Genomic DNA, 26,216 nt, shown 5'->3' on the forward strand with positions numbered 1-26,216 from the left:
CACGGTTCCTCTAGGCAGAGCAATGGGAAAAACACAGCAAAACTTAAAATATTCTACGTCAGAGCCTGGCCTTTAACCTTATTTATATATATGTGGAGAAAGAGAGAATTTATGTTTATGCAAACATAAAGGTTGTTTGGTCCTGGGCTTGCCCATCACAAAAGTGAAAATACTGTCTCTCATCATCAAACATCTCCATCATTGCTTTCTCTTGACTAACTCACCTGGTGCCTTACAATATGAAATACAAGGGAGCATCATGTTCTGCAAGTTTCTTTTTAAAAACAGACATCAAAACACTATTTTTTTTTTAAACAGTGCTTTTACTGTAACGTGCCCCTTAATGGTGTTGTAAAACACCAAAAGATATCTGCAGTACCAAATTTTGTACCTGAAACTCAAAATACACAGAGCAAAAATATATATTTCAACCAGAGATTTTGGCTTTTGAAATCTTTAGGGAAACACAAAGAGTTTTCATGAAGTTTTGCAATTTGCCTTTCAGAAAATCCCTTGATGAATCCTCTAATTTGCCACAGGACAAAAGACAAAACCAGAAGAGAAAAGGCTGGAACACAAAGCTGGAACGTGAGGCACCATGGTTATGAGCACTCTCCATTTAAAAGCCTCAGGTAAGAGGGTGTTTTAGAAAACAGCACACGAATGCTACTTTCAATTATCTGCTGCCATGTAAATCCCAGGCCATGGATGCCAGATGGAGCTGGGACAAAGGGAATGCTTGACGCAAAATGAGAAATGTCCCTGAAAATCAAGGACACTTGACGAGATGGGCTATTTCATAAATGGTTTCTAGGTCATCAGTATAATAGAATCTAGCAGATCATTATATTGAGGCTTCGTTATAGCCGTGCTATTCTTGCATCAGTGCCATTTCATACCTCATCAGAAAAGCAGGGCTTCCAATTTTCCAAACCTGACTTTTGTCAAATGTGTAAAAAATTTAAAGGGGGTGACTTATCCTCCCCAAGGCACTTGAGATTCCTAAGCCTATAGGAGTTTCAGTGCCATTCTTCAGGATCAAGACACACATGAAAGGAAGGGCACCCAAACCTGTGACCTTGATGGCCATGGGACCGCTAAAGCCAGGAGTTAAAACACAAAGGCTTGCCAGTTGCCATGACCTCCATTATTCAATCTAATGCATAGTTTTACACATACGTACCATAATTCCTGTAGCATCGTGTATAAAACTAATGAAGGGATCTATGGAAATCAGTTAAGAAAACAGTTACTGAAACTTGAGCCTCAAAACCATCTCTCTGAGCTTGACCAGCCCCTGGCTGTGCAGCCGTGTCCCGCATCCGGGATGATCTGACTTATGCTTACAAGCTGTACACAGCTCTTTCCCTTCTTCCCCTTCCAGAAACCAACCGGCTTTCCAAATCCAAAGAATTGCTCAGAATTAAAGAATGATGAAGAAAGGAAGAAAAAAAAAAGAAAATAAACCCCCCCAAAGTCATATAAAGAGGCTATAAACTTGCCCATTTACCAGGTATCTGATTTTCTTGCTTGGGAGTCAGGGAGCTTCTTCTGACCCTTGCCCACACCCCAGTGTCCCCTCTCAGTGACATCCCTGGCTGTTCTCGCCTCCTTCCCAGGCTGAAGTCCCTTGGATTGCTCATAGCTCTTTGATCTGGCAAAGCTCAGCTTAGGCAAAGCATATCAGAGTGAGGGTAAGGATCCCTGACACTGGCAGTTTGCATTTCTGCTTTGAAGATCTTTTTCCTAGAATTTCCAGCCTAGGATTCCTGCTGTCTTGTTGTTCTCTTTGGTTTTTTTTTTTTGTTTTTCTCCCCAGGTCCCAGCCAAATGCAGTTATTCATAATACAATAAACATTCACTCCTGCAAGGTCAGACCATTTCTCTCAATAATTTCGTTACATATCAATATTTGAGTCTTTTATTACGCGTGCAACAGACTTCCCAGCATCATTACATATCATCTCCACTTCTTAAAAAAGTTACTTTATAAAACATACAGAATTTAATATTTCTCCTATTGTCTTTTCAGCTATCATAGCCATAGAGTTATATTAAATTCTACAAGATGACTCATCAACCTTATGGGACTATTGTTTTCTACTTGAAAGTTCACAGGACTTTTCTACTGTGGTCTGAACATCTGTGGATTTCCTCAATAAGCTGCTTGAAAACTTAGTCTGATATGTTCTTTGTTGGGTATGAACTAAAATTTTCTCATCTAATCTGCTCCATTCTTCCCTTGTGGCTTCCCTCAATACATTTTAAAACTGAAGTTTTGTTTAGCATCATTTCGAATAGACCGGAAAAGGCATTACTGCCACAATATCTGTATTCTAATATTTGCTTCTTAACAACTTTTTATAACCCTGTTAATTCAACATTTCTCACTAATCCATTTCATAGTTTGCTTTACATGAGCATATGAGAACATACGCTCATTAAATTTAATAAGGGACTTTACAGGAACTTTAATTTAAAACATGTCATCATTCCCTTTGCTCCATTTTGGTCAAGTTGTGCAGAAATCCTCTACAAATACTCTCAGTCTCTTTACTAAGTGAGTTGGATATTAAGAAGTTATGTGGTTTCTGGCTGTCCTTGCACAGTCCCCAGAGGCATCTGTCAAGAAATGACATACCCACTCCTGCCTGCCCTGCGGAGCCCACACTGTGCTATCTGTTACTGAAAAAAAATGAACCCAAAGACTTCATAGAAGGTGATTTACCTTCGGTTTTAGGTGGAATGAATCCTCGTATTGAAGGGAATTTAGACAACACAGGAGCTGAAACAGAAAGCAATGCACACGTGAGCTGTTATTCAGGATGGCGATGCCTGGCTCGAGACCCAGGTGGTCACCAGCCTTTCCCAGTCATCCTGGAATTGCAAATCATGCACAGGAGTGCAGAGAATTTGAGGTGGAATTTTCCCTTCTCAAGACTAGTAGTCTGCCCTGACGAGCAAAGCCCTGGGCTTGGCCACAGCCCAGGGCGAGCGAGGACATCGCATCTCCAATAGAGATTGCCTCAAGACCGATGGATGGAAGGTTATGAAGAACATGCATGTTCTGACTGATACACTTACCCGTCCGTCCCGTTGTGGACGTGCTCTCGCTCTCTCCCGTGTAGTGGATGGCAGAAATGACCACCTTGTAGGCTCGATCAGGCAGCAGCGACTGAAGGGTCACACTGCTGCTTTTGCCAGAAGCCATGATCTACAGCGGGGTGGAAAAAAAGAGCCCAACGTTTGGGCAGGCTCCCCGTTACAGCGCTTACTCACAATCCAGCATTACATGGAGGGGTTCTAGCGGCGAGTCCTGGGACAGCGGGGCTCAGGACAGTATTCCTGCATGGTTCAGGCAGCGGTGAAAGCAAGCCAAGGAAGCCTGGCTCTGCATTGCCATCAGACCGGCCATGTCCGAGGAAAGAGTATTTCTCTATGTAGACCCCAATATTCCCCATTCAAATGAGTCAGAAGTGCCTTATAACATGGTACCCACTCCAGGTTTGTGTAGAAAACGTGGGTATTAAAAGGTTAATGTTTAATCTCCCTAAGTCAGAGGGTCAGTAGGTTTATCCTCAACCCCTCTGCCCCTGAGAATTCCCCATCCCAGTCCAGGGTGGGGAGAAAGCTGCATTATTAGCAGCTTTGATGGACGCAAGTATCTTAATTACAGAGAAGCCTGGAGGTCTTCTTCACAAAGCAACATCCAGCAAGTCAGAGGAAGAGATTTGTTTTCGTAGTCCTGTGAACCAGCTATCCTTATGGTAAGCCCTACTGGAGCTGACTTCCCCTGAGCGTGAAATTGTCCCCGTGTCCCTCTGCTCTGGTTCCTGTCACCTACAAAGGAGTTGGAGACTTACTGTTTGCTGAGCACCAGCGTCAGAAATAGGGTTGTAGGTGATTTTGTAGTGCTGTATACGGCCGTCGGGGGGGGTCCAGTGGACCTGGAGGCTGGTGGGGGTCTCGGAGTCAATGAAGAGGTTGGTGGGTGGGCTCCGGGAATCTGCAGCAGGGATTAAAGGTGAGTGGCATAAAAGGCGGGTAGCAATGTCTATAAACAGGGTCAGCAGCACTTGCTTCCTAGCCCATTTCTGAATGCTTCAGTGCTCTGCTGTGCTGTTAACCAATGCTCAGAGCAGAAGCAGTCACCTTGGGGACAAGGCAAGAGAGAAAAGAGATTGTGGAGGGATGAGGATTGCCCAAGCAAAACACAGTACAACTCAAACATTCAACAGTTCAGGTCCTAGGACCTGGAAAAAAATCTTGGAATGAGGGAAGAGTCCTGGAAGCACAAGGAAAAGAGATCCTTTGTACACATCACAAACACCGAAGGATACCCTTCATAAAGACCCAAACTGCAATTGAACTTCATCGATGATCTGGAGAGACACTGGACAAATGTCTTGACTGCTGGTTAAACCTGGATCATGCTTCAAAGTTAATCCCTCATAATTTCTAATATTTTTCAGCTTTTTCTTTCTGTTTTAAAATTATTCATAAAAAACCACAGAGCAGTCGGCACACAACGCTTTTGTCTAGCGCTTCTCACACCACCACCCACAGCCTCGAGGAGGGGAGCACGTGCAGTGCCTGAGCTACTCTTCTCTTTTCAGCCCCTGCACTGCGATGTATGGATCTATCCCAAATAAGTGATGGGCTGAGCTGCAGTCAGCCAGAAAAGGGTTTGCCAGAGACCAAAGCTGGGAAATTTTTAATTATGTAAATGCATTTCTTTCCCTGGGGTCCTGCTGTGGAGCAAACTGGACCTGGCGACCGAGGCTGTTATGCTGGAGCGATTTCTCTGAGCAGGGACTGAGGGTTAGTAAGAGGAAGGCAGAGTGGGCTAAATCCATCCGCTGTTCAAACAAGGGGCTCGAGAGCGTGGGGTCATCTGCTCCTGGAGCTTGTTTCCAAAGAGCTTCTTGCTCTGCATAAATGCATGTGTCTGGCCTTGAACCCTTGGTGATGTAAAGGCACAGAAGTCTTGGACAGAGAAAAGGAAGCATTTTATTCAGAAGAGACTAAAAATTATGGGTGAGCCCTAAAGAGAGTCAAGGACACACACCCAGGCTATGAGATTTCTATAGTGCAGTTCTACCTGTAAGGCTCTTCTGCCCACCCAGCAAAGTCCAGGGTGACCTTAGAGCACAGGTTGAATGAAGATCATTTACATCTTCATTGATCCTCCTTCCTTTTTCTGCATAAAATGGGCTTTCTTCTGAAGCTGAACCAAGTTTGCTGGCAGCTGAATCAGACTAGAGGCTGTTGCTGTGCATCACCGCAAGGTAAAGCGGAGAAGAAAACAAGTGTGGGAAGTAAAGTCACTTCAACAGCACTATTATTAGTGCTGTGCTACACGTCTGCATTGCTGCATTGGCTATTTCCTTCAGCTGAGGTAAGTGAAGATTCTGTTTAAGTGAACAAAGGGAAAGTTAGGGAAAGTCTTCTGAGTTGGGTTTATTCTGGAAAGCCCTCAGGCCCAGTGGAATTTGATGGCATGGATCTGACAGCCAGCGAAAAGGTCACCTCCCGAAGCTGCCCAGGAGGAAAGAAGCATCTCTGACACAGAGGACACCATCTGTGCCTTCAATTACCTCTTGAACCTCTGCTTAGCCACAGGAGGAATCCCAGGCTGCTTGTTCTTGGGTCTAACCAGCATCACAGGCACATTTTCAAATGAGAGTAAAACCCTGGAGTCTGCTCCATTAAAATATTGATCTGCAATGATAATGTCGGTCATGGTTTTTTTCCCTCGCTGTCGTGGGTAGAAACTTCTTCCCCACATTTCAGTCCCTTTTATTTCCGATGTATGCTCTGGTAGGAAGAGCTCATTGTGGAGCTGGATAAAGAATGAAGACATTTTTCAGCCCCAGGCTGGAGATGTGTCTGGCACAGCATAGCAAGAAGAATGGGGCACATAAGTACTTTGTAATCCACTTCAGTGCCAAGTTAGCCAGGGTGGCTCAGCACAGTTTCGGCTGCAGTTCCCATCCAAACTGCTCTCTCGTTCTTCACACAGAAGAAGATGAGACACACTTGCATGCTCTGCCCTCGTGGCAGAAACCTCCAAGAGACACTTTCTGAGCAGATGGGGAGGATGGGGAGGGGTAACACTGCCAAATTCGTGAAGAAGATCTTCCCAAGTCCATATTTAATAATTTTTGTCTCAACTTGCTTAAGCTGAGGGACTCCTTTCATGGTCCCAGTTCTGTGGTTCTTATTCCGATGGACCAACAGACTATATGGGCTGCCCTATTGCAGTCTGGTCCATTTGTCCCTCTGCCTGGGAGAGCCTGTGTTAGCAGACAACTGAGATTCAGAAACACAGTTGGGATATGGTGGCTTAATGTATAACCATTCCTCCGCTGAGCCTGGGACACAATGCAACTTCACTTTAAACTCCTGGGCAGGATTTGAGCTAAGCTGGGCAAGGATGGTGAGCAATATTTAAACATTTACAGTGATAGCAAAATTCAACTGACAGCTTGAATAACTTGGTATACTGCTGAAATTCCGTTACATATACAATAGACCTTAAAGTCCTGCCCTTGCATCCAGGTTCCTGAGTCACGTCACAGCCCTTTTGCTGCGGGAAGAGTCCCTGTGTCACCATGGACTGCTAACGTCCTCCCATGCTCATTCACATCACCACTGCCTCAGAGCTTCCATCGTGAAACACCATGGCAGAGAGAGACCCCGATATCCTTGTTCTTCAGAAAAAACAAGTGACTGTTTTATTTTGTTCAAGCTCCTTTTCCTCAGCCTGAATGAACGAACTTCCCCTCGGTACCGACGAGACATCCCTGTCTGCTTCTCAGCAGGATCAAAAGCCACCCCTTCCAGCACCTTCCAAGGATTGCCGCTCAGCAACACCTCTCTGTCCCAGCAGCTTCCTCTCCCAAAGAGCATCTTTTGCACTCCCACTACCTTGCGGGAAAGGTTTGTATCTGTTTGGAGTACCACTAAGGTTGTTGACATTTAATGGTCAATATGACAATTGACCACTGTGTAGAGCCTTTGGTCAAAGCTAAGGACTTTGTTACACTTGACAATTTACAGCAACGTACTGAAAGGACAGTTCTTAACCCAAATGAGTCTTCAGTCCAAATATAACAGAGACAAGATGAAACATCAGAAGTGCGGATAAGCACACAGTTTTGTTATCCGTGGGAAATACATCAGTGTGCTCTTGTTCCTGCTGTGCCTCTTGGTAAGTCTGCAGAGAAAGGTTTGCTTAACTGCATTACTGAAAAATAATCCTAATATTTTTCTTTTTTTTTCCCTAGTCAAGACCAAGAATTGAAAAAATTCCACTTACTCCATGCATTTTGTGACAACTCAAGCACTCCTTTTGGTACCGGGTTTTTTTGTTGTGTTTCAGGCTCATATAAAAGTAAGGCAATGGCAGAGAGGGACTAGGCTCGTGGAAGGAGAGAGACCCCCCCCGTGCTAGCACAGTCACTGGGAAGGGTGCCCTTCTCCTGAGGAGGGTGCCCAGACCTCCTGGTGCTGGTGGTGGGAATAAAATTAAGGTATCTCAGTTATTTATGTTGCAATGATCTCACTCCATGTAAATAGTTAAATATTTTAATAAATAATATTTTTAAAAAGACTGAGGATCTGAGGTTTTCCAGCTACACATCTTAACTCCAAAAGTAATTTTTACTCCCTCTCACTCACTCTCTGAACGTTTAATTACACCTTTACAACTTAAACACTAAGTGCTGAGCTAGATAAGAATATAAGGGACCTGCACCATATCACTGTCTCCAACTTTTGTTCCTTTCCCAGCTAAAGCTATTCAGCCATTTTAAGTTGAATTCATAAACATTTTGAGGATAAATATCAAGCCATAACTTTGAAACGCATTTTCTGCCTGCCAGGAAGAATAGAAACCTCATCCCAAGCCTACCCAGTGACACATCACAGGGATGAATGGGTTTGGTTTTTATAAAAGAGGATGATGTTTCTGAGGACCTATTGTCTACGAGGGACTGGTGTCTGCAGGGTCCCTTGGCCTTGAAATGGGTGTTTCAGGTGGGGCGAGAGGGATTAGTGGTCCTGAATAAAATGAACTTGCTGTTCGCACCTCACCCCCAGGGGAGGAACGTGGTTCCATTTCACAAAACCAATATGCAAACAGCATCGCTCTGACCTGACATTTTTCCCCTTAACCTTCAAAGAAGAAAGTGTTCCAGGGAGGATAAAGGATGAGGAGAGAAGCTTGTGTTACCAGTGCTTCCTGCTGAGTTTCACTTCAGCCACTGCCCTAAAACTTCAGGCTTTCTTGCAAATTCTACCAAGGCATTGTTAAGAGAAACTTCATGACTTTACCTATTGCTACATGAGGGGATGCTGCCAAGAGAGGAACAGAGAAAAGCAATGATGAAAGGAAAAGTGGTTTCTCAACCTCTTCTAATGCCTTCTTTTGTTTTTGTTCAGCACAGCCCAATCGCTGCTGTTCGCCACACTGCAACCCAAAGTCTGCCATCCTGAGGAGAACTAGGTAGCTTTTGTTGGTATTTCAGCCCCCGGAATTTCATTTTATGATAAAAATTAGGGAGGAGAGGGCTCATAAAAATCAAACCAAGGGTTTGGGGTTTTCCAGATAACATAAGAGACTGCCGTGCTCTAGCTGAATAAATTACCATTCACCAGCTCTGACATGTAGATTGACCCTGTTAGACATCCTAACCACTTGTAATTGCACGGTACAAGATGGTACCTTTTGCTTGAAACAGTAAAGTTTTGAAGTATAACCATACCCCAGAATTTCCCAGAGTCCTGCCTAATGCCACATCTCCCCATACATCCATTGCACAGCCTTGTTCAATTTGCTGGCGTCCACAAGTTTCCTCTGAACTGGCCAAGATCAGCGCTGCCTCCTGGAAATCATCATCCACCCCTTCTCCTGTGCTGCTTCTCCCCTGTGGGCACCTCTTACTTTAAACATTAAAAAGAAAGAATCACCACCAAAGACATTGATTGCACGGGCAAATGTTGGCCCTGAGAACACCGTCCTGACTCCTCATGCAAACTGACCAGCGGCACCCTGGCACTGAGACTCCGCTTTGGCTGCCCAACTTTTTGGCACACTCAATTTCTTTGAATGCTTTCTTCACGCAGCACGGCAAAGTCTGACATCCCTACGACATCCTTGTTCCTGCACAAGGACAGCAGCTGACAAGCAGAAGTCAAATTACCTTCCATGTCCTACCAGGGTGCCAACACCAGCAAGGACCGGCTTGTTCTAATACACCTAGAAGGGCCCCGTCGCGTGCCATTTGCCATGGGCTGAGGGAGCTCCTCTGACATTCTGTAATTCGTGGCTTAAAATGTAGCCATTCATTTTCCAAAGCCACTAAACAGCTCTGCCCCTTTATCATTATATACCTCTAGGATGCAGTCATTTATTGTTTTCTTCTTGTCAGTCTGCAGCTTCTAGGTACTTGCTTGAGGTAGCTTTCTATAAACAAATGTTGTTATTGTTATTCATTATTGACAAAACCTGAGCTTCTTAGTCCATGAGTGTCATTTACTCTGAGCTTCATCAGCTCAACCGTTGAGTTCATTCTGCAAAGGAGGTTGAGAGCTGAGAGATGGAGGAGAGGACTGCCGCAGTTGAATGAATTGTATTCCATTCACTGCCAACAAAGCCATTATACAAGCAATATTAATTAAGAGGACCTCTGGGAATGCCACTTTTTAACCTCCTATCCTGCCTGTACAAAGCGAGATTTAGATAATGCTGCCAGGCAGAGGCTGCCTGCAGGATTCTCTCTCGTTTTGGTGAGTGCCCTCAGATGAAGCACAGCTCAGCAATGACGTAGCTGACGAAATCCTCACCCTCCTTAACAATATTTTACTGACAGGAAACACTCATTAAGCAGCACGTCCAGCTGAACACCCTACAGAAAGCCAATTCATTTGCATCAATACACTCTACAGAAGCAGTGGGGGGAAAGCCATGTATCCTACATGAAACACGTGAGGGTATCAGCCCGCCTGTGTTTGCCCAGCCTGTTTTTCTCAGGACAAATTCAGAATACTTTTAAGATGGAAAGCTAAATATCTCCAGCCACTTTCAGACAGTCAGGTTTGGGATTTCAGAGCTGGAGATGACCAGATCTGAGCTGCTGGTCTGTGATGGGGTCTGAGATATCCCATGCCCTGTTTACTACCTGTGGGCTGTGCGTAACGAGCACTGATCACTTACTGGTCCTGTGCTGGACAGAAACTGTGTCACTTCGAGCACCATCTTTGTAATAGGCCCAGATGGATATTTTATAGTCAGTGTTCTTCTGCAAGCCTGGCAGGACAGCAGTTGCCACGTTTCCAGCAATGGAGAGCTGCAGCAGGGGAAGAAATGAGTCAGTCGAGTTCCCAGGCATCCCCTCAAGCTGGTTCATGCCGTCCAAGCGTCTGTCTCACAGACTGCCCGTAGGCACAAATGAGTTAGCGCTGGGCTTCGGGGACAAAGTCTGCTGTTGCGGGTTGCAGACATCTAAGCAAAGGCAAGATTCCAGCCCTGATTAATGCAGAGTAGATGCCCATGTATTGCTGCCCAGTTATATTTAGCAGCTACTTCAGTAACACGATGCGGTGCTCTGACACAAGGCAGCCAACCTGCCCTGAGCATGAAACCCCTTTGCTCCGTTTCCAGCTTTCAGATGTGCTGGGGACAGAAGCCTCAGCACACCCCTTTTCCAGCCCAAATGTGAAGCACTGTATGAGAGACTCGTGTCTTTAACCCACTTCAACCGCTCTTCGCACTCATATTGAAAACAGGGGCTTGAGATGGAATAGGTGACCTGGTCCATCCCTGACCCCCTGCACCAGCTCTGTCTCTGGTCATTCTCTGTGTGCTCATCAGTTGGACCTCATCCTTCTTGAAGAGCAGTACCCCAAAAAGTATTCAGTGCTTACAGCACCGAGGAAAGCAAAAGTTGCTTCACCTGTCTTAGAGGTGATACCTCTAGCTATAAATACTTGGGTATTATCTTTGTCTCTTCCACAACAACTTGACATTGTGGACTGGTGATTCTCTGCAACCCCAGATCTTTTTCTACTGAATTGCTTCTTAGCCATTTGTTTGACATCCTGTATACCTGTAGTTAATTATTCCTGCCTAAGCTTAATACTTTCTGCTTGTCCCTATTGAATGTCATCCTTGAGATTTTCCAGAACACTTCTGCAATCTTCCCAGAGCCTGTCGGACTCTGACCCTGCCGTCCCGCTGTCCCTCCCACTTCCAGCACTCGAGGTGATAGTTCCCTTGAACAGAGCCAGACCCAGGACAGACTCTGTCTTATTCCATAGCCTCCTTCGGCTGGGTGCTGAACTGCTCAATTTCTCGAGTGCATTAACCTGAATAGTTTTGCACATCCCTATACCACTCTTGCAGGTGAGTTCAGAGCCATTAAGCGGGCACAAAGCCAACCCAGCCTCCCCAGAGCTGTGCATGGGTCCGTACCTCCTGAGGCTTCTCTCCACCGACCGTGCTCCATTTGATCTGATAGACAACCACATCGGAGGCAGCGACAGCTTCCCACTGCAGTCGCAGGCTGTTCCCGGAGAGCTCAGTAACCTTCAGTGCACGCGGCGGGGGGACCTTCACTGAGGGATGCAGAAGGAAAACCAGCTGAAGCTCAGGCTCTGACAGCGCCTTGTCAGAGCCAAGGTGGGGAGCAGATGGTCGGGGAGCAAAACATCGACCAGGCAGATGTCTGAGACCAGCCTGTCTTCCACTTCTTCAGACCCATATGACAACAGCCATCAGGACAGAGAGGGGTAAATTATTTTTAAAACCCTAATTAAGGAGGATTATCTCATTTGTGGAGAGGACACATATCATGCCGGTACTGTAAAGGGAAGAAGGCTAGGAGGGGTCTCAAGGACACAGAGGTTAGTGATACATCGTGCTTTTTCTTCATTTGCTTCTTTCCTTTAACCCTTCCACCTCATTTTAAACATAACACAGCTAGAGGTATTCCACACACAAAGAACAGCAGTCACCGGGGGTTTGTGCAAGGGTTTTGGACATGAGCTGTTGGGACTGGTCTTCAAAACGTGTTCAGACACACACAAGCCAGTTTTGTCACCTGTTACTGGGACCAAAAGCATTTCCTTTCCCTACTTACAGGTAGTAACGTTGCCGGTAATTGGAAAGGAGTCCCCTTCATCGTACATAGATCGGACACTGATGAAGTATTGGGTGAGGGAGGACAAAGGTCTCAGGACAGTGGATGTTGCAGTGCCAAGAACCTCTACCTGCGGTGAAGGAGTTGTACGAGTATTAGGAGAGGAGCATGGGGACATTAGCAGAGGGATTAGCTTGTGGGTGGCAAAGGCATCCAAAGTGCCCATAAGCCCTCCCTGAACCATGCAGCTGAAGGAACTCCCAAGTTTCTTTTCCTTCCACCAACCCCTTGAGGACTCACCTCCCCAGCGTTGCTCCCTCTGCTAGAAACATAGGTGACACGGTGAGCTTTCACGGCCGGAGATGCAGCCTCCCAGCTGACCCGGACGGACGCGTGGCTGAGCTCGGAGAAGCTCAGGTATCTGGGAGGACTCAAAGCCACTGCAAGAACAGTTAGTGATGGCACTCCGAGGTTTCCCAGGCTGTACGATGGCAATGGCAGCAGTTGCCTCCTGCTGCTCATAAATGACCCCACCTTGAACTAAGAGACTCATTCATCGTTCGGGAAAATATTCTCTTTATGTCAGTACAGTACACGTCTCTGGGACGTCATGAAAGGCTACCTGGGCTTTAGGTGAAGAAACAGCCAAATAATTCCCTTTTTCTTCCCAAACAACAAAGACCTCAGGGAACAGCTCTTTCAGGAGTTCTCTTACCATGGGAAAATCACTTCTTTTTCACAGCTCACCCTGTAATTACAGATCCCCTCAGGGACCAATATTCGCTTAAGATCACGCAGGGAAGAGGCAGAGTGTTTACAAGCCACATGCACAATATGGGAAGCACCTCATTTAACACGTCTCTCCCGCCTTAAGTGTTTAATAACAACTCAGTAAGCAGCAGCAGCACTTACGGGTGGTTTCCTGGATGCTGGCTGGATCACTCGCATCTTCCCCATACATCGCGTACACTGCAACTGAGTACTCCGTACTGGGCGACAGCCCGTCCAGCAGGACCTCAGGCTGGGCCACCTTCACCTGTCGACAGAGAGATGTTTTGGGGTACCCTTTAATTCTGGGGTACCCACCAATGCCCTCAACAGAGCAAGACCTTCCAGAGACACAGGTCAAGGTCCCTTTGGTTACACCGAGGGGACTTCTCCCCTTTGGGACTTCACCACTTGGGTGGGTGCTCTACAGTGGTCAGTGCTCTGCCTTTCTTCCCAAGGGACACCGAGCACCTTGGGGTTACACATCACCTTCTCCTACCCTGGTCTGCAGAGGTGGAAGACCCTTATACAGAGATGCTGCTGTTGTCGTTCTGGGTTGGATGAAGGAGCGGGTGAGAGACGTGACCCCGCTATGCTCAGACACAGGGAAAGCTCTTGCAGAAGAGCTGCCTGCTGCAGGCAGAGCCATAGCAGCCGGGTTGCTGCCACCTGCCGCTAACGCAGCACGGCCACAGCTCTCCTCCCGCAGGGCGCTCGCTGCAGAAACACGTCCCAGAGACTTACGGGAGGCTGCACCCCATGGAGCACAGCTTTATAAAAAGCTGGGAACATTTTAATGCTGGTTTTGAAGTCGTCCCGTAGCCTTAGACCACTGCACTCAGAGTGAGTAGGTCAGGCAACTGCAGGAATGTTCTAATATGCTAAAATACAATTTTAAATGTTGGTCTCTCTTCAAATGTTATGAATCTTAAAAACCATCACAATTATGCACTGAAGGCAGAGTATAAGCATTAATTGCTCTGTTTTGAAAACCATCCCGCAATTGCTCCCATTGCTGTGCATTCAAGGGGGAAAATGTGAGTCAAAGAGGCATTACATGTTCCCTCTACTGCTTTTTTTTTTTTTCCAAATTCATATCCTCAGTCTACAGGTACTCCAGACAACTCGTTAAAATGCACACATGACAAAGGGTTCTTAGATATTTTTAAGGATTTTCCATTCGTTGAGCATTGCTTTATTCTTATGCAGTGTTGCAGGTCTGTTTTTAGAGTTCAACAAAAACCACCCTAACAAATTTTCAATTAACATTTTAAGATAAACACAGTAAAGACATTTACGTAAAGCCTCAAGGATACAGCAATTATACTCGGGACTGCAAAGATGCAAGTTCAGTGCCTGGGTTCCCGGGGCCCCAGGAGACGGTCAGTTCTCTCCCTATCCCTTAACTTCCTGTGTGAAATCCTCACAGTTATAACTGACTGAGATACACCATTAAAAAAAAAAAAAAAAAAAAAAACAAAAAACAAACAAAAAAAACCAAACCAAACCAAAACAAAACAAAACAAAAAAAAAAAAAAACAAACAAAAAACCTTCTATGAAAGATGCTGCTGGTAATAATGTTGACGCTTTTTTTTTTTCTTTTAAACACATGATATTGATTCACAAAGCTTAGACCTAGAACTAAACTCAGCCCAGACAGAGAAAAAATGGTATTATCATTATTCCCATGAACTCTACCTCCGTCGTATAGTCCTCTGCTCCGTCAGGGGCCGCAGAGCAGAGCACCAGGTACTGTGTGGCTCCCTGGGCTGCCTTCCAGCTCAGCCTCATGCTGTTGTGGCTCAACTCAGAGACGCGCAGGGACCGAGGGGAAGACAAAGGCACTGAAGGGAAAAACAAGTCAGAAAGGTATCTTCAGTGTATGAGGTCTGTGACAGCTCAAACGCCAGAGGAGACCTGGCTTTGCAACAGCTACTGCAAGCTGGTGGACATCTACCCCACATCTAATATAGTGGAGCTGCCACTTCACAGAGAATAGGTTTAATTCATTTGGAGCCCCAGGGATAAAAAAGTGGCAAGGGGTTGCAATATATTCCCAGCATGGTGTGTTACTGCCACGTCAGGGGGAGCTCAACACAGTGGTCTCCTTTGCTGAATGACGGAGGTGGAAAGGGACCCCTGAAGGTCTCCGGTACAACCTGCTGCTCAAAGCAGGGCCAAATTAGAGCAGGTTGCTCAGGGTCTAGTCTGGTCACCTTCTGAACATCTCCATGGATAAAAGTAGCTGTAGAAAGACTGAACTTGAGGGAGGGGGCAAAATACAATGCCAGGTTCCAGTCTGAGATGGTCACAATGAAAGAGCTTTGTTCACTTATGATAAACCATGCATCAGCAAAATTCTCTTTACTCACGACCTACATGTGGAGGTGATGCCTCTCAGCCCATCCCCAACAACTGTGTCGTAAATGGGAAACACCGACACCAGATACTCCGTGTGCGAGGTCAAATTGGAAAGCTGCAAAGAGGAGACTGCTCCATCTAAAACCACCTGAAAGCACAAAGGAAGGTTGTCGAGATGGGGAGTGCTGGCTGCTCTTGAGCAAAGGAATGGTTGAACTGGTCTTCCCTAGCAAGCGTGGCTTTTTTGTGGGAGATCTGTGACCAGAAATATGCAGTCCAGTTGCCTTCTGAACTTTGTGCCAGCTAGTGTCTCCCCAAAATAGAGAGGTAAGAGGCAGTAGGCACTCATGTCCTCTGAGGCTGGGATCTGTGCAAACACCAAGCACAAGACTCTTATCGTGCTCTCACTGAAATCAATGGAAACTCATCAACAATTTGGATTTGCTTTTCTAAGTCACTTCCATCCCAGATGAGCATCCTTGGACAGCTCTGTCTACCTGTGTGTCCTCTTTGAGTCAAAACAGATGCTTTAGGGAGGGGATAACACTGCATAAGAGAAAAATCGGCATCAGCATCAGCACGGCTTGCAGTATTTCTAGCAAGATGATGTTTATCCCATTTTCTCTTCTGTCTTGTCATCCTATCAGCTGATCATGTTTACACTAATGTTCTACTTAATTTCATCTCTGGCTTTAGCTGATGTCCCACAAGAACTGTACCTCTACCTTCATCTACTCAGGTCCACTTAAAATCCCAGCCACCATCTGCAGTCTCAGATGTCCAGAGAAAGGTCTCTCACCTCTTTGGGAATACCACCCTTAGATGGATAATACACAATCCGATATTTCTTTGGTGGCCTCAGAGGAGGACTCCAGGTCAAGTGCATGCTCTTAGAGGTCACAGCTGATATTTTAAGGTCAGTTGGGCTCAGCTGGGGACCCGTGTTCACAGCGATATCTTTCACAGTGCTGCCTAGGAATTAAAAACAGAGTTACTTTCTTATATTCAGACTTCTGCTGCCAAATGTACTTTCCAGCTCATAAATATGAGTGACATTTTTCACATCAAGTTACAGTCTCGTTCCCTATGCAGTATAGAAACTGTTCCAAACTGCTCTGAAATAAATATTTTAAAACCGGGCATACAGAGAACATAAATACTCCATAGAGAACAAGCTGTGTATTTTGCTGGGTGCTGGGAATATTTTTTCAACACAAGTCTGCATTTTTACATGTATACAAAAGATGACCCAGCTTTCCTAAGTCATGAAAATCTGTCAAAATGAACAAGCAGAAGTTATTTTGGTTTCTTTTTTGAGCAGCCCGTTTTTCTTTAGCTTAATATGCACCTTTGAAAAACATCTAATTATATCAAACGAGTACAAATTAATAAGGATTAATCAATTTATTTCTAAGAATCTCCAGAGCATTAAAATAAAAGTATACTTGAAAGTTAGACTTTCCCATTCTCCTTAGGCCAATATTAGAGCAAAGAGACATGGAAATATGTACATGATACTTCTCTCCTGAGGATCTAAGCTAACATCTGGAGTGGTTCTATCCTCTCCTGTTCATCACACAAGCTGCTCTCCAGCAAAGGAAAGAAATAGGCTGTTTGGTTTTAACTTGAAAATGCCTTGGAGATCCATCATTTCAAGTAAAGCATGGGGAGTGTTTAGATGTTTTGTTATCTCCTCTTCCTACATCCACATTTTCTCTGTACGCTCTCCTTCGTATATTCTCAAATTACCTCTTTTTCTTTTTCTACCACCTCTTGGTTGGAATAAACTCAGAAAAGGAGATGGTTACAATGCATTTATCACACCATATGATAATGGAAGAGGAAAAGAAGTCCCCTCTTCCCTACAATGGTAATTATTGTCATTAGGTGATTATGTCCACCAAGAGTTATCCAAACCCCTGGTAGGAATGGCTGTTGGCTGTATTGTCTCACAGGCTCAAAGCAGATAACCAAACCAAGAGCACCAGAATGGAAACATCTACAGGTAACAGCTCTCTGTGACTTGTTAGAGACAGCAGGGATTCTGCAGTGGAGTGAGAGTGGAACAACTGCATCCAGAGTGTCTTGTAGAAGGCAACAATCACAGGGCTGAGCAAGGAGATCAGCAATGGAAGAGAAAAGTTAGGTGGCGCTGACAGTGTGGTGGAGCTCATGAAGGGAAAGGAGTGAGAAAGGGTCAATCCTGATTGCAAGGAAGGTGGATGGTGAGCAGAAGGAAGCTCAGCCCTCACTGAGGAGGTTTCGCTTCACCTGCATTTTCCTTGTTGCTCTTCTCTTTGATCCTGGTGCACAGGACCTGGGTGAGCCTGCCAACCAGAGAGCTCAGCAGTGGGAAGTCCAGCACATTGTAGACTGTGAGGTCCAGAGGCTCCGAGGCCACCTGCTTCAGCTCCGCCTCGTCCGCGTTCTTCACCCCTGCAACCAGAGCAGAGAACGAGACTGAGAAAACTCCCCAGAGAGAAGCAGCTTCTGCCTCCTCTGTCTGTGTTGTTTGTTCAGGGGCAGGATGGGTCCACCGTCATCCTGCTCTCCAAGCAGAGCCTCCCAGTCATTCCAGTCAGGTGTTGGTATCTAAGAATGGCCTTGGGCTTTCCTGCAGCAACAGCCTCAGTCCAGCCTGCGAAAGACTCGACTCTGTGGGCTCAGAAGGTCTTTTATGGCGTGGAGACAGTCTAGTGAATCCTTCTTCTGTTTTCCTACCTCCTCATCACTTGCAGGCTTTGCTACCAGGAAGGCAGACATTTTTCACCCTAAGAGGCAGTTGGCATAAATGGGGGAATGAATGAACAAAAATTTTGCATTTATGAGGTGCCGGCACTCCCCACAGAGAGTCTGTTGTTCATTAGAATGTTATATTGCATTTCAAGAGTGCCAGGGATGGGCAAAAAGCAGATCATTTATTTAGCAGAACTTCACCATGACAGAGCATCCTCCATCCCTATCCTTCTGCTCCCCATCCTCATTAACCCTCTGCAGACCAAGCCCCACAGCATACCACTTATGCGGCTTCCCAGTGCTAGGCTGAAGGTCATCCTAGCATTGCCCAAGCAGTACCATTGCCAGATGGAGGCCCCACCTGGTTTCTCAAATCCAAGACCATCCCCTTAACAGCTTTGCTAACCTTCTTCCTCTTGCAATGAGAAAGAAGGGGCTATTGAGATTCATACTCAGGTCCTGATATCTAAGGACCAAACGACATCATCCTTCTCTAACCAGAGAGGAAAGGCAAATACCCCAGCCAGGAACAGATCTCCAGGTGATTTCAGGTGCGCAGATGTTAGTCTGTTGTGCTGCCCAACATAAGGTTGAGGCTCAACGTCTCCACCCATCCGTGACAGAAATCACAGTGCCAGCCACTTAGCTACATAACCCTATGCAATAAACACTTGCTTGTCTCTTCCCAACCTAAATTAGCACTTAAAGTTCTGGAGATTGCAATTTTAGGTGAGTTTTCTATGTAACTTTGTTGCCCATGTATTACTCCAGCAGACTTGTTTAGTCATCAAGGACAGATCTGCTCAAGGCCATTTTATGTCTCATTATTGCTGCTGGATAGCAAAGAGCAGATAGTGTTACTATTCAGAGAAATGGAAAGTTGTGCGAGGCAGTAATTATAAAAGAGGTCTCCTGCCCTCCCCAATACAATGTTCTCTCGCCTAATTCCACAGCTGAGAATATTGTTCTCATGGTACAGGTCTCTGAGGCTCGCAAAGGTCTTATGGATGGGAGGTGTGAAATAACTCCTGTGAATGAGGTTTTTTTCTTAATAAACAAAATCCCCTTTGAAGACGCTGCCTGTGCTGAATAAATGAGTTAATTTTCATCTTAGCCACAATGCAATGTCTTACCCATTACCTTAGTTTTAAAGCATCAGGATATATATATATATTAAAAATTTGAGGGAACACAACCTTCAATTTGAAGAAGACCAAAAATAGGTTGGTTTTGTTCTACAGCTTATCGATGGCTGTGAGCTTACCAATGGCAAATATCTCTATGCCCAGGTTTTTCAATGTCTGAGCAGCCAGGTTGGCATCATCCTGGGATTTTCCATCAGTCAGGAGGATTACCAACTTCTCTGCCTCCAGCCGGGCACCAGCGTCTGGTTTCAAATTCTGCTCCAGGACGTGGGTCAGTGCCAGACCTGGGGAGGAGCAGAGATGGATGGTGTGCTACAGCCTTGCAGACACCCTCCCCCCTCCCCTTTTCTCTTTTCTCTGCCCCCATGGAGGTTATCCCATGGGAACAGCTTTCCGTCCCTGCAGCTGCACAGATCATTTAGCAGAGACCCATGAGATGGAGTTACCTGTAAAGGTGTTGCCACCCTTGTACCGCAAATTCCTCAGGGCCTCCAGCACCTGGTCCCTCGTAGAGTAAGCACTCAGATCCCACTCCGTGCGGGGATCGCTGCTGTACTGGGACAGCCCTGGGGAAGGCAAGAGCTATCGGCATCTTGCAAGCCAAGGTAAGCTGCAAGAGGAGATTCGTTTTGGGAAGGCGGCGTCAGGCTTGCCATGGGAGGATGACACAAAATAATAAATGGGACTGGAGGTGAGCAGATTTGGCTTCTAGCTCCTCTGCTCTGCGTGGTCCTCGTCATGCAGGCGGCGAGGTGATGCCTCAGACCCCGCGGGGTACAGTGGAACTTACCCCTGTGGTGGTGCTCTGAAGTATTTGATAAGGTCTCAACGTTAATCGGGGTCAAATTAGTCAGCAGCAAGGAGCGGAAGGATTTACGCCGCCCTAATTTGACGTGCAGCCTGGGCAGCGCTATCCGCTGGGATTAGCAACGCTCAGAACGGGCAGCAGCACCCTTCTGAGCTGAACTGGGAGCAGCTCCAGCGCAGCGCTGCCACCACATCTGTCTGCGCGGTGCTGTGGCGGCCGAGCACCTCCTCAGAGGTAGGCAGCAAATCCCAAATGTGTCTCAGCATCAATGCCCCACCTGGCGCTGCCCAGAAGACATCGCTTCTGTTCACTGTTGCAGCTATTTCGTACAGCCACTAGAGGCCAGAGCTCGCTACCAGATGGGGGAAAGAATAAAGCTCAGAGCCCATAACCACAGGAACAGGGACCAAGGCCCCTTCGAACACGGACTTCTTAAGGTCAGGAAACAGGAAAGTGTCCTACCTACTCTTATCTTGTCTTGGGCAATATCGAATGGGGAAATCAAATTGCTCAGAAACTCCTTGATGAGCTTGAAATTGTTGCGTCCAATGCTCCAAGATCCATCCACAAGCAGGACAATATCAGTCATTGCAGATGTGTCACACTGAAACTGGGAACCTGGAGGGTATAAGTTTTGATATTGAGAGAAGCAATTGTAAAGGAGGAAAAACCACTTCAGTTTTAGGATAAAAACAAAATGTGCAGTGTAAGGCCCTGTCTGGATGGTGGATTGGACCATCTGCCAGCTTGATGCATCCCAGCATCTTGGGAAAACCACGTGGCTAAGGATAAGCCATCTCAGTAGCAAGAAATTGAGTGGTGCACAGCTGCACTTCTGCAAAGAATGGGTTAAAGCTGTCGGGAAGTGTGTGCCTATCCCAAGCACTGCTCTCTGCAAGCTGTCAGCTCCATTACATCTCAGCCCCAGCCCAGTGCTTCCTTGTTAGCTAGCCTAAGTCTCCAAGAATCGCAGGTGATTGCTTAATTCCATTCCATCACGAGATCCCCTGTGGGCTATAATTATTTCGTGGCTTTATATTAAATCCAATCTCTCCGTAAAAACCTGCTGGCACCACAGACACTCACAGCCTTTCTCCCCAGCCCAGGCCTGCAGCTTAACAGAGGATAAGACAGGGCATGCTGCTGGTCGAATGCATCTTCCCTGAATATTTTTCGGATGGGGGATTTTCCATCTTTGGTGGAGGGAAATAGATGATCCCATCAAGATTCAGTGGGCTCCAAAGAGGTTACTCTCCTATCTCTTTTCACAGCCATGGATTCCTACTGGTCTCAAGGGACCAAATGAGGATGCTCTGCCCAATCCCATTCCCACCGTTTCAACAGTTGCTGTGAGCCATCTGCCCTGCCATAGTCTCAACTGATGAATCTGAAGGATCATCATGGCTCAGTTTTCTGAGAAACATGAAGAACAAGTCCAGGAGGTGGAGCAAGTTGGGTTACAAACATCACTGATGGGCTCCTCTCCTCCTGAAGGCTTGGAAAGGTCCATGGCTGGGGGACTGCTGAAGAATACAAGCTCTTACATGGATCTGTCAGAAGCAGGGGGAGGTGGCATCATCAAGAAAGTGATGAATGAATTAAACTGTCTGGAAGGAATTTTTGGGCTAGCTCCAGTTTGCCTTAAAATCTGTGATGTTCTGCAGAACTCCAAACTTCTCCAGTGGTTTCTGGCATGTTCCCCCAAGCATGACCTAGCAATGAAAATCACTATCATCAGCAGCATTTGTATTCTTGCAAATCTTGGTGACAGAGAGTGGGATGGAAGGCTTCTATTCAACGAGCTTTAGGGAAAAGAGTGGGGAAGAAGGAGCAAGACATGTTTGAAACCCCTCTCACCTCGCCTCAATGAATCCTTTGTGGGTTTTTCTTTTCCTAGAGGCTCTCGCGCCGGGTTTGCAGGAGGGCGCTGGGATGATCTTGTGGTTGTTGGTATTGCTTCTGTCACACTGGCCTCTGCACCAGGCTGGTTTCTTGCAGTTTCTCCTGAGCTCTTTGGCTGAGCCCCCTTCTGCCTTTTCTTTTCACCTCTGTCCTTTGCTGTGCTCCAAAGAGAAAAAAATACATTGTCCCTAGCTGTGTTATCCCCCTGTAAGCTGCTGTAGTCATCAGCTGATTTCAGCCACGTTGGCAGAGGTGTAGGGGGCTCAGAGAGCATAAAAGTCCTACAGCCTTTTGCAAACAGGTAGGTAGGCAGACGATGCCATCTTCATTCACGCCTCTCTGAGGGCTGCAAGTGGGCTCATGAGATGATAGTAATAACATCAGTAAAGGATCACATCAAAAGTTTGTCCTTCCCATTATCTTTGATGATGAAAAATAATGAATGTTTATAAAACATAAACCAGGGAAAACATACCATGGCACCTGATACCCAGTGACTCTCCAGACCTCAGCAGTGTGTGACTCAGAAACATCCTATATTAGTGCCAGTCTTTTTCTATAATGGCCCTGACGGATCTTTCTTCCATCAACGTGTACAAATACTTTTCTGCGCACATGCAAAACTTGTTATTAGACACATGAGAAAATCTGTGCAGTTATATACGCAGTCTTCAGCCACAGAAAGAGGTCACACCTTCTTGTAGACCATCTGCAGCTTAGGAAATCAGGCATCGTTAGCCCCAGTGCCTTGGGAGCAGCTTGTTCTCAAAGGATCTGCTCTCAATTGAAGGATTTGACTGTATCTGCTTAATTTGAATACCCGTAAGCCCCAGGAACACGTGGATGTGCTATGCCAGGCTGGACAGTTTGGCTGTCATGAGGGGCAAATATTTTTAGGTTGCTGACTGTGCTCTTGTAGTTCAGAGATGCACACCAGAGATGAGACTGGGCGCCATGTCTCACTGACTGAATGTCCCTGATGAAGTAGGGGTTGCAGAGGGAGGGTGGGAGTGCTTTTAGGGACAGCTGTGCACCCACCTGGCTGTGTCAGGACGGCGCTCAGGGGTGGTGGGGTGGCCTCTGCCACCCCACTGTGCTCAGCTGTTGAGCTCCCTGAAGAGGTGAGATTCTTTCCTGACGCAGCTCCTGAGTTTCTTCGGTTATTTCTAGTCTGGGATGCATTTTTTAGCTCCTCTACTGTGGGAAGACCAAAGACAGGGAGAGAGAGTCAGTCTAGGCAGATCTATGAGGCATGGTCCATTTTTCACCTCCTGCGTCTTCACCATTCTCCTTTCTAACCTTCCAAAAAAAGTAGTAACAGGCCCTGTGATTGTCGCATAGTCTACAGGGGGATGAGTTCTGGAGGATGAGCTTTTAGGAGCAACATCTCCAAGAGCCTCAGGAGCTCTCTGAATGGTAAAATGTAGCACACTCTACTTACTCACAAATTTCCTCTTGGCAAAGAGAGCTTCCTGGGAGCCATTGAGCACGTAGACCTGCAGCGTGTATTCCTTGGTAGGGCTCAGGCCCCCCACTGTGGCTTTGGGAGTCTTGGTTTTCAGCATGACTTCTTGCTCCGAGTCCCCTGAGGTGGGATGAAACCACAGTTCAGAGACTGTTAGAGCTTAAATTTAAGCTGACAGTAGCAAAAGCACCGCTGAAATGCAGGGAATGTCTGCCTAGGGACTTCAGTCAACTCTTATTCCTATTTTTAATTTTGTGGATCTCTGATTTTTACTCTTTTTCCCACTCCAGCGTTGAAAACGTTTAGGGTTTTTTTAAAATCTCTGATACGTGCCCAAAATGGAAAACCAGTTCCTACCCAGCGTTAGTGCAACTTTCGCCAACTTCTCAAGAAGTTGCTGAGTGAAAAGCCGGTCTGCAGATGGTAAAAATTGAGTAATTGCTAGTAAATACTGCTTATGAAAACATCCAACCAATTGATGTGCTGGATGTCATACATGACAAAACGAGGAAGTGCCTGGGTGTCTCCTGAGGTCATCACTGGCACTTGGGACTCATCTTACTTATCCCAGCCGCTCTCACTGTGCTGTCTCTGCAAGCCCCATCTCTCTCCAAGGGCAGCTGCTCTCTGTGGGGAGACAGCTCATTTCTGGGGCCAGCGCTGACTCCAGACCCCTCTGCCATGTCCTGTGGCTGTGGGACCTGTCCTGGGGCTGTGATGCCTCCACCAGCCAGGAACTGGGGCATTTCTGCGCTGGCACAGCAGTGAGCAGATGGAGCAAAGCAGCTCTGCCAAGCAGCAGCCAATGCTGCACCGTCGCCTCTGCGCTACACAAGACAAAGGGAGAGAGGCAAAGTAGCTCCCTAAACCCCACGGATTAAGAAAGGTCTACAAGGTCTACAAGCTTTAAATTACAGAGATGGATGCGTTTCTGATCCCACCATCCCTGTGCTCATGCCTGTGGCTGGAGACGGAGCTCTACAGCCTACAAAGAGGGAAAACCTCAGGCATGTGCCAGGAATGCTGGTGGGGATTCCCTGCATTCCCGGGATGCTCATCGCTCTCCACCAAGGGTAGGGAAGGAATGAGAAACCTCCTGCTCCAGCTTGGGAAACAGGTGGGGGCTGAGCTAAAAGCGGGTGGATGATCACAAGAGCTCTGCCGCACGCGGTCCTGCCTGGCAGCTCCCTTCTCCGGCTCGCTGGCAGAGTGGCAGCAACCGAAAACCAAATGCCAGCCAAGACTAAGGTTTCCCCCAACCATTGATCCCCACCGAGGGACCTCATGTCCTTCCAACACCACCAGATTCAGCATCCTAAGTCAAGGACAGCTGGAGCTCAGCCGGGGCAGGGAGCCAGAGGGCTGAGAAACCCCCACACGTGGGATCAAGGACATCCCATCCCGTGTCGCTGCAGGTGGGGGAAGAGCTGGGAGCTCCCACAGAAGAACCAGACACAGTCTGGTCTCACACAGTCCCAAAGAGCAACACTTTCCGGCTAAGCCTTTCCCCTAGGATGAAGAGAGCTGAATCTCACCTCTCTCTTGTGAATGAGTGATGGAGGGACTGTGCCTGCACTGATGTGGCAGTATGGACTGCTCTCATGGTGGCCAGAAAACTTCTTGTCCGTACAGCCCAGTGGAAACTTTTGATGTCGGTAATCAAGACTCGAAACCAGAACAACCAGCAGATAATTCCCTCTGCCTTACCTCTATCACCTTAAGGTCTAAATAATGCTCTTATTATGCTGTCCAGTCAGAAGGTGGAGCTCAGTCCCTCACTCATACACAAATCTTTGCCGGGTCTGACATCCAGCACGTTAGCACATACCTGCCATGGGCTTTACCCGAACTTTGTAGCCATTGATGTCCCCTTCCGTCTCTTTCCATTTCATTTGGAGCCTGTCTTCCGAAAGGACAGTGAGTTTCAGCCGGCCTGACCCTGGGGAGGAGGAGACACGTCCATGCTGTTATGGATGCAATTCCTCCCTCTGCACACGCACCTACAAAACACCGCATGTGCCATCTCCTCTATGGACATGGGAACAGTTGCAGTGCAGAGGAAACCACCACCATCCCATGCAAGTCCTCAGCATCCCCTGACGCCGCACCGCAATTCCTCTGCCAGGAAACCCACCGCGAGTCACTGCAAATCTGTAGCCTCCACCCTATGCCAAGAGGAGTTTCTCAGGTGCTCAAATGAGACCTCAGTATATACTGCTGCAAACAGGGAATACAGCCTCCCACAGAAGTGGGGGCTTTCTCTGGAGCCCTCACATCTTGGAGGACTCTCCCAGGAGCTTTCAAGCAGGACGCTTTGTTTCAGCAAGTGTCTTTGGTGCAAACATCTGAAATGGGAGGGCAGCAAAGAGATACAAGGGCTCATGAGGCTCTTCAATAGGTTTGGGCTGCTGAGAAATACGGAAATTCCCCAGCTGATGGATCCCATACTTCTGCAGAAAGATCATTTCAGAGGCAGCTCCAAGGACCAGCTGCGTTTAGAAAGAAAAAAAAAAAAAAAGAAGAAGAATAAAAAAAAGAAAGAAAACCTGCTAAAGTGTAAATAACAGTTCCTGGCAGGACCATAACTCATGGGCACCAGCTTGTATCCATTTGCTGCAGGGAGCAGCAAACTAAATGACAAATCCTGAGGAAAAAAATAATATCAGACAAGGAGGTAAAAAGAAGAAAGAGCGCATTCCCTTATCATCTCCAGATTTCACAGATATCTTTTAAACCCCAGCTAGAGGTCTGAACTCATGTGTCACTCTTTGACTCAATGATTCCTAGGTAAAACAGCTGTACTGTCGTACACACGTCACCGTATGAAACTTCTTCACTTGACTGGGTACAGGATGACAACTCAGCGGATTTATCTCCCTTCCTTCCT

At 46.7% G+C, this 26,216-nt stretch overlaps 1 protein-coding gene across 1 annotated transcript in view; it reads right to left on the bottom strand.

The window, feature by feature from the left end:
- The window catches only part of COL20A1 (collagen type XX alpha 1 chain), a gene marked incomplete at its 5' end in the record, with an annotated part of 48,162 nt that overhangs the window by 20,343 nt on the left and 1,603 nt on the right, over positions 1-26,216 (bottom strand). The window contains 19 exons of the mRNA XM_082491066.1: positions 2,729-2,785; positions 3,085-3,214; positions 3,864-4,006; positions 10,220-10,352; positions 11,477-11,619; positions 12,144-12,273; positions 12,444-12,583; positions 13,056-13,179; positions 14,611-14,756; positions 15,292-15,421; positions 16,073-16,245; positions 17,545-17,709; positions 19,274-19,438; positions 19,601-19,720; positions 20,425-20,580; positions 21,820-22,020; positions 22,903-23,061; positions 23,306-23,449; positions 25,158-25,268. Of these exons, the coding sequence (XP_082347192.1) occupies positions 2,729-2,785; positions 3,085-3,214; positions 3,864-4,006; positions 10,220-10,352; positions 11,477-11,619; positions 12,144-12,273; positions 12,444-12,583; positions 13,056-13,179; positions 14,611-14,756; positions 15,292-15,421; positions 16,073-16,245; positions 17,545-17,709; positions 19,274-19,438; positions 19,601-19,720; positions 20,425-20,580; positions 21,820-22,020; positions 22,903-23,061; positions 23,306-23,449; positions 25,158-25,268 (2,670 nt within the window). The remainder of the gene's footprint in view (positions 1-2,728; positions 2,786-3,084; positions 3,215-3,863; positions 4,007-10,219; positions 10,353-11,476; positions 11,620-12,143; positions 12,274-12,443; positions 12,584-13,055; positions 13,180-14,610; positions 14,757-15,291; positions 15,422-16,072; positions 16,246-17,544; positions 17,710-19,273; positions 19,439-19,600; positions 19,721-20,424; positions 20,581-21,819; positions 22,021-22,902; positions 23,062-23,305; positions 23,450-25,157; positions 25,269-26,216) is intronic.

The sequence above is a fragment of the Vanellus vanellus genome, assembly GCF_965231255.1.
Source record: "Vanellus vanellus genome assembly, chromosome: 15".
NCBI lineage: Eukaryota > Metazoa > Chordata > Aves > Charadriiformes > Charadriidae > Vanellus > Vanellus vanellus.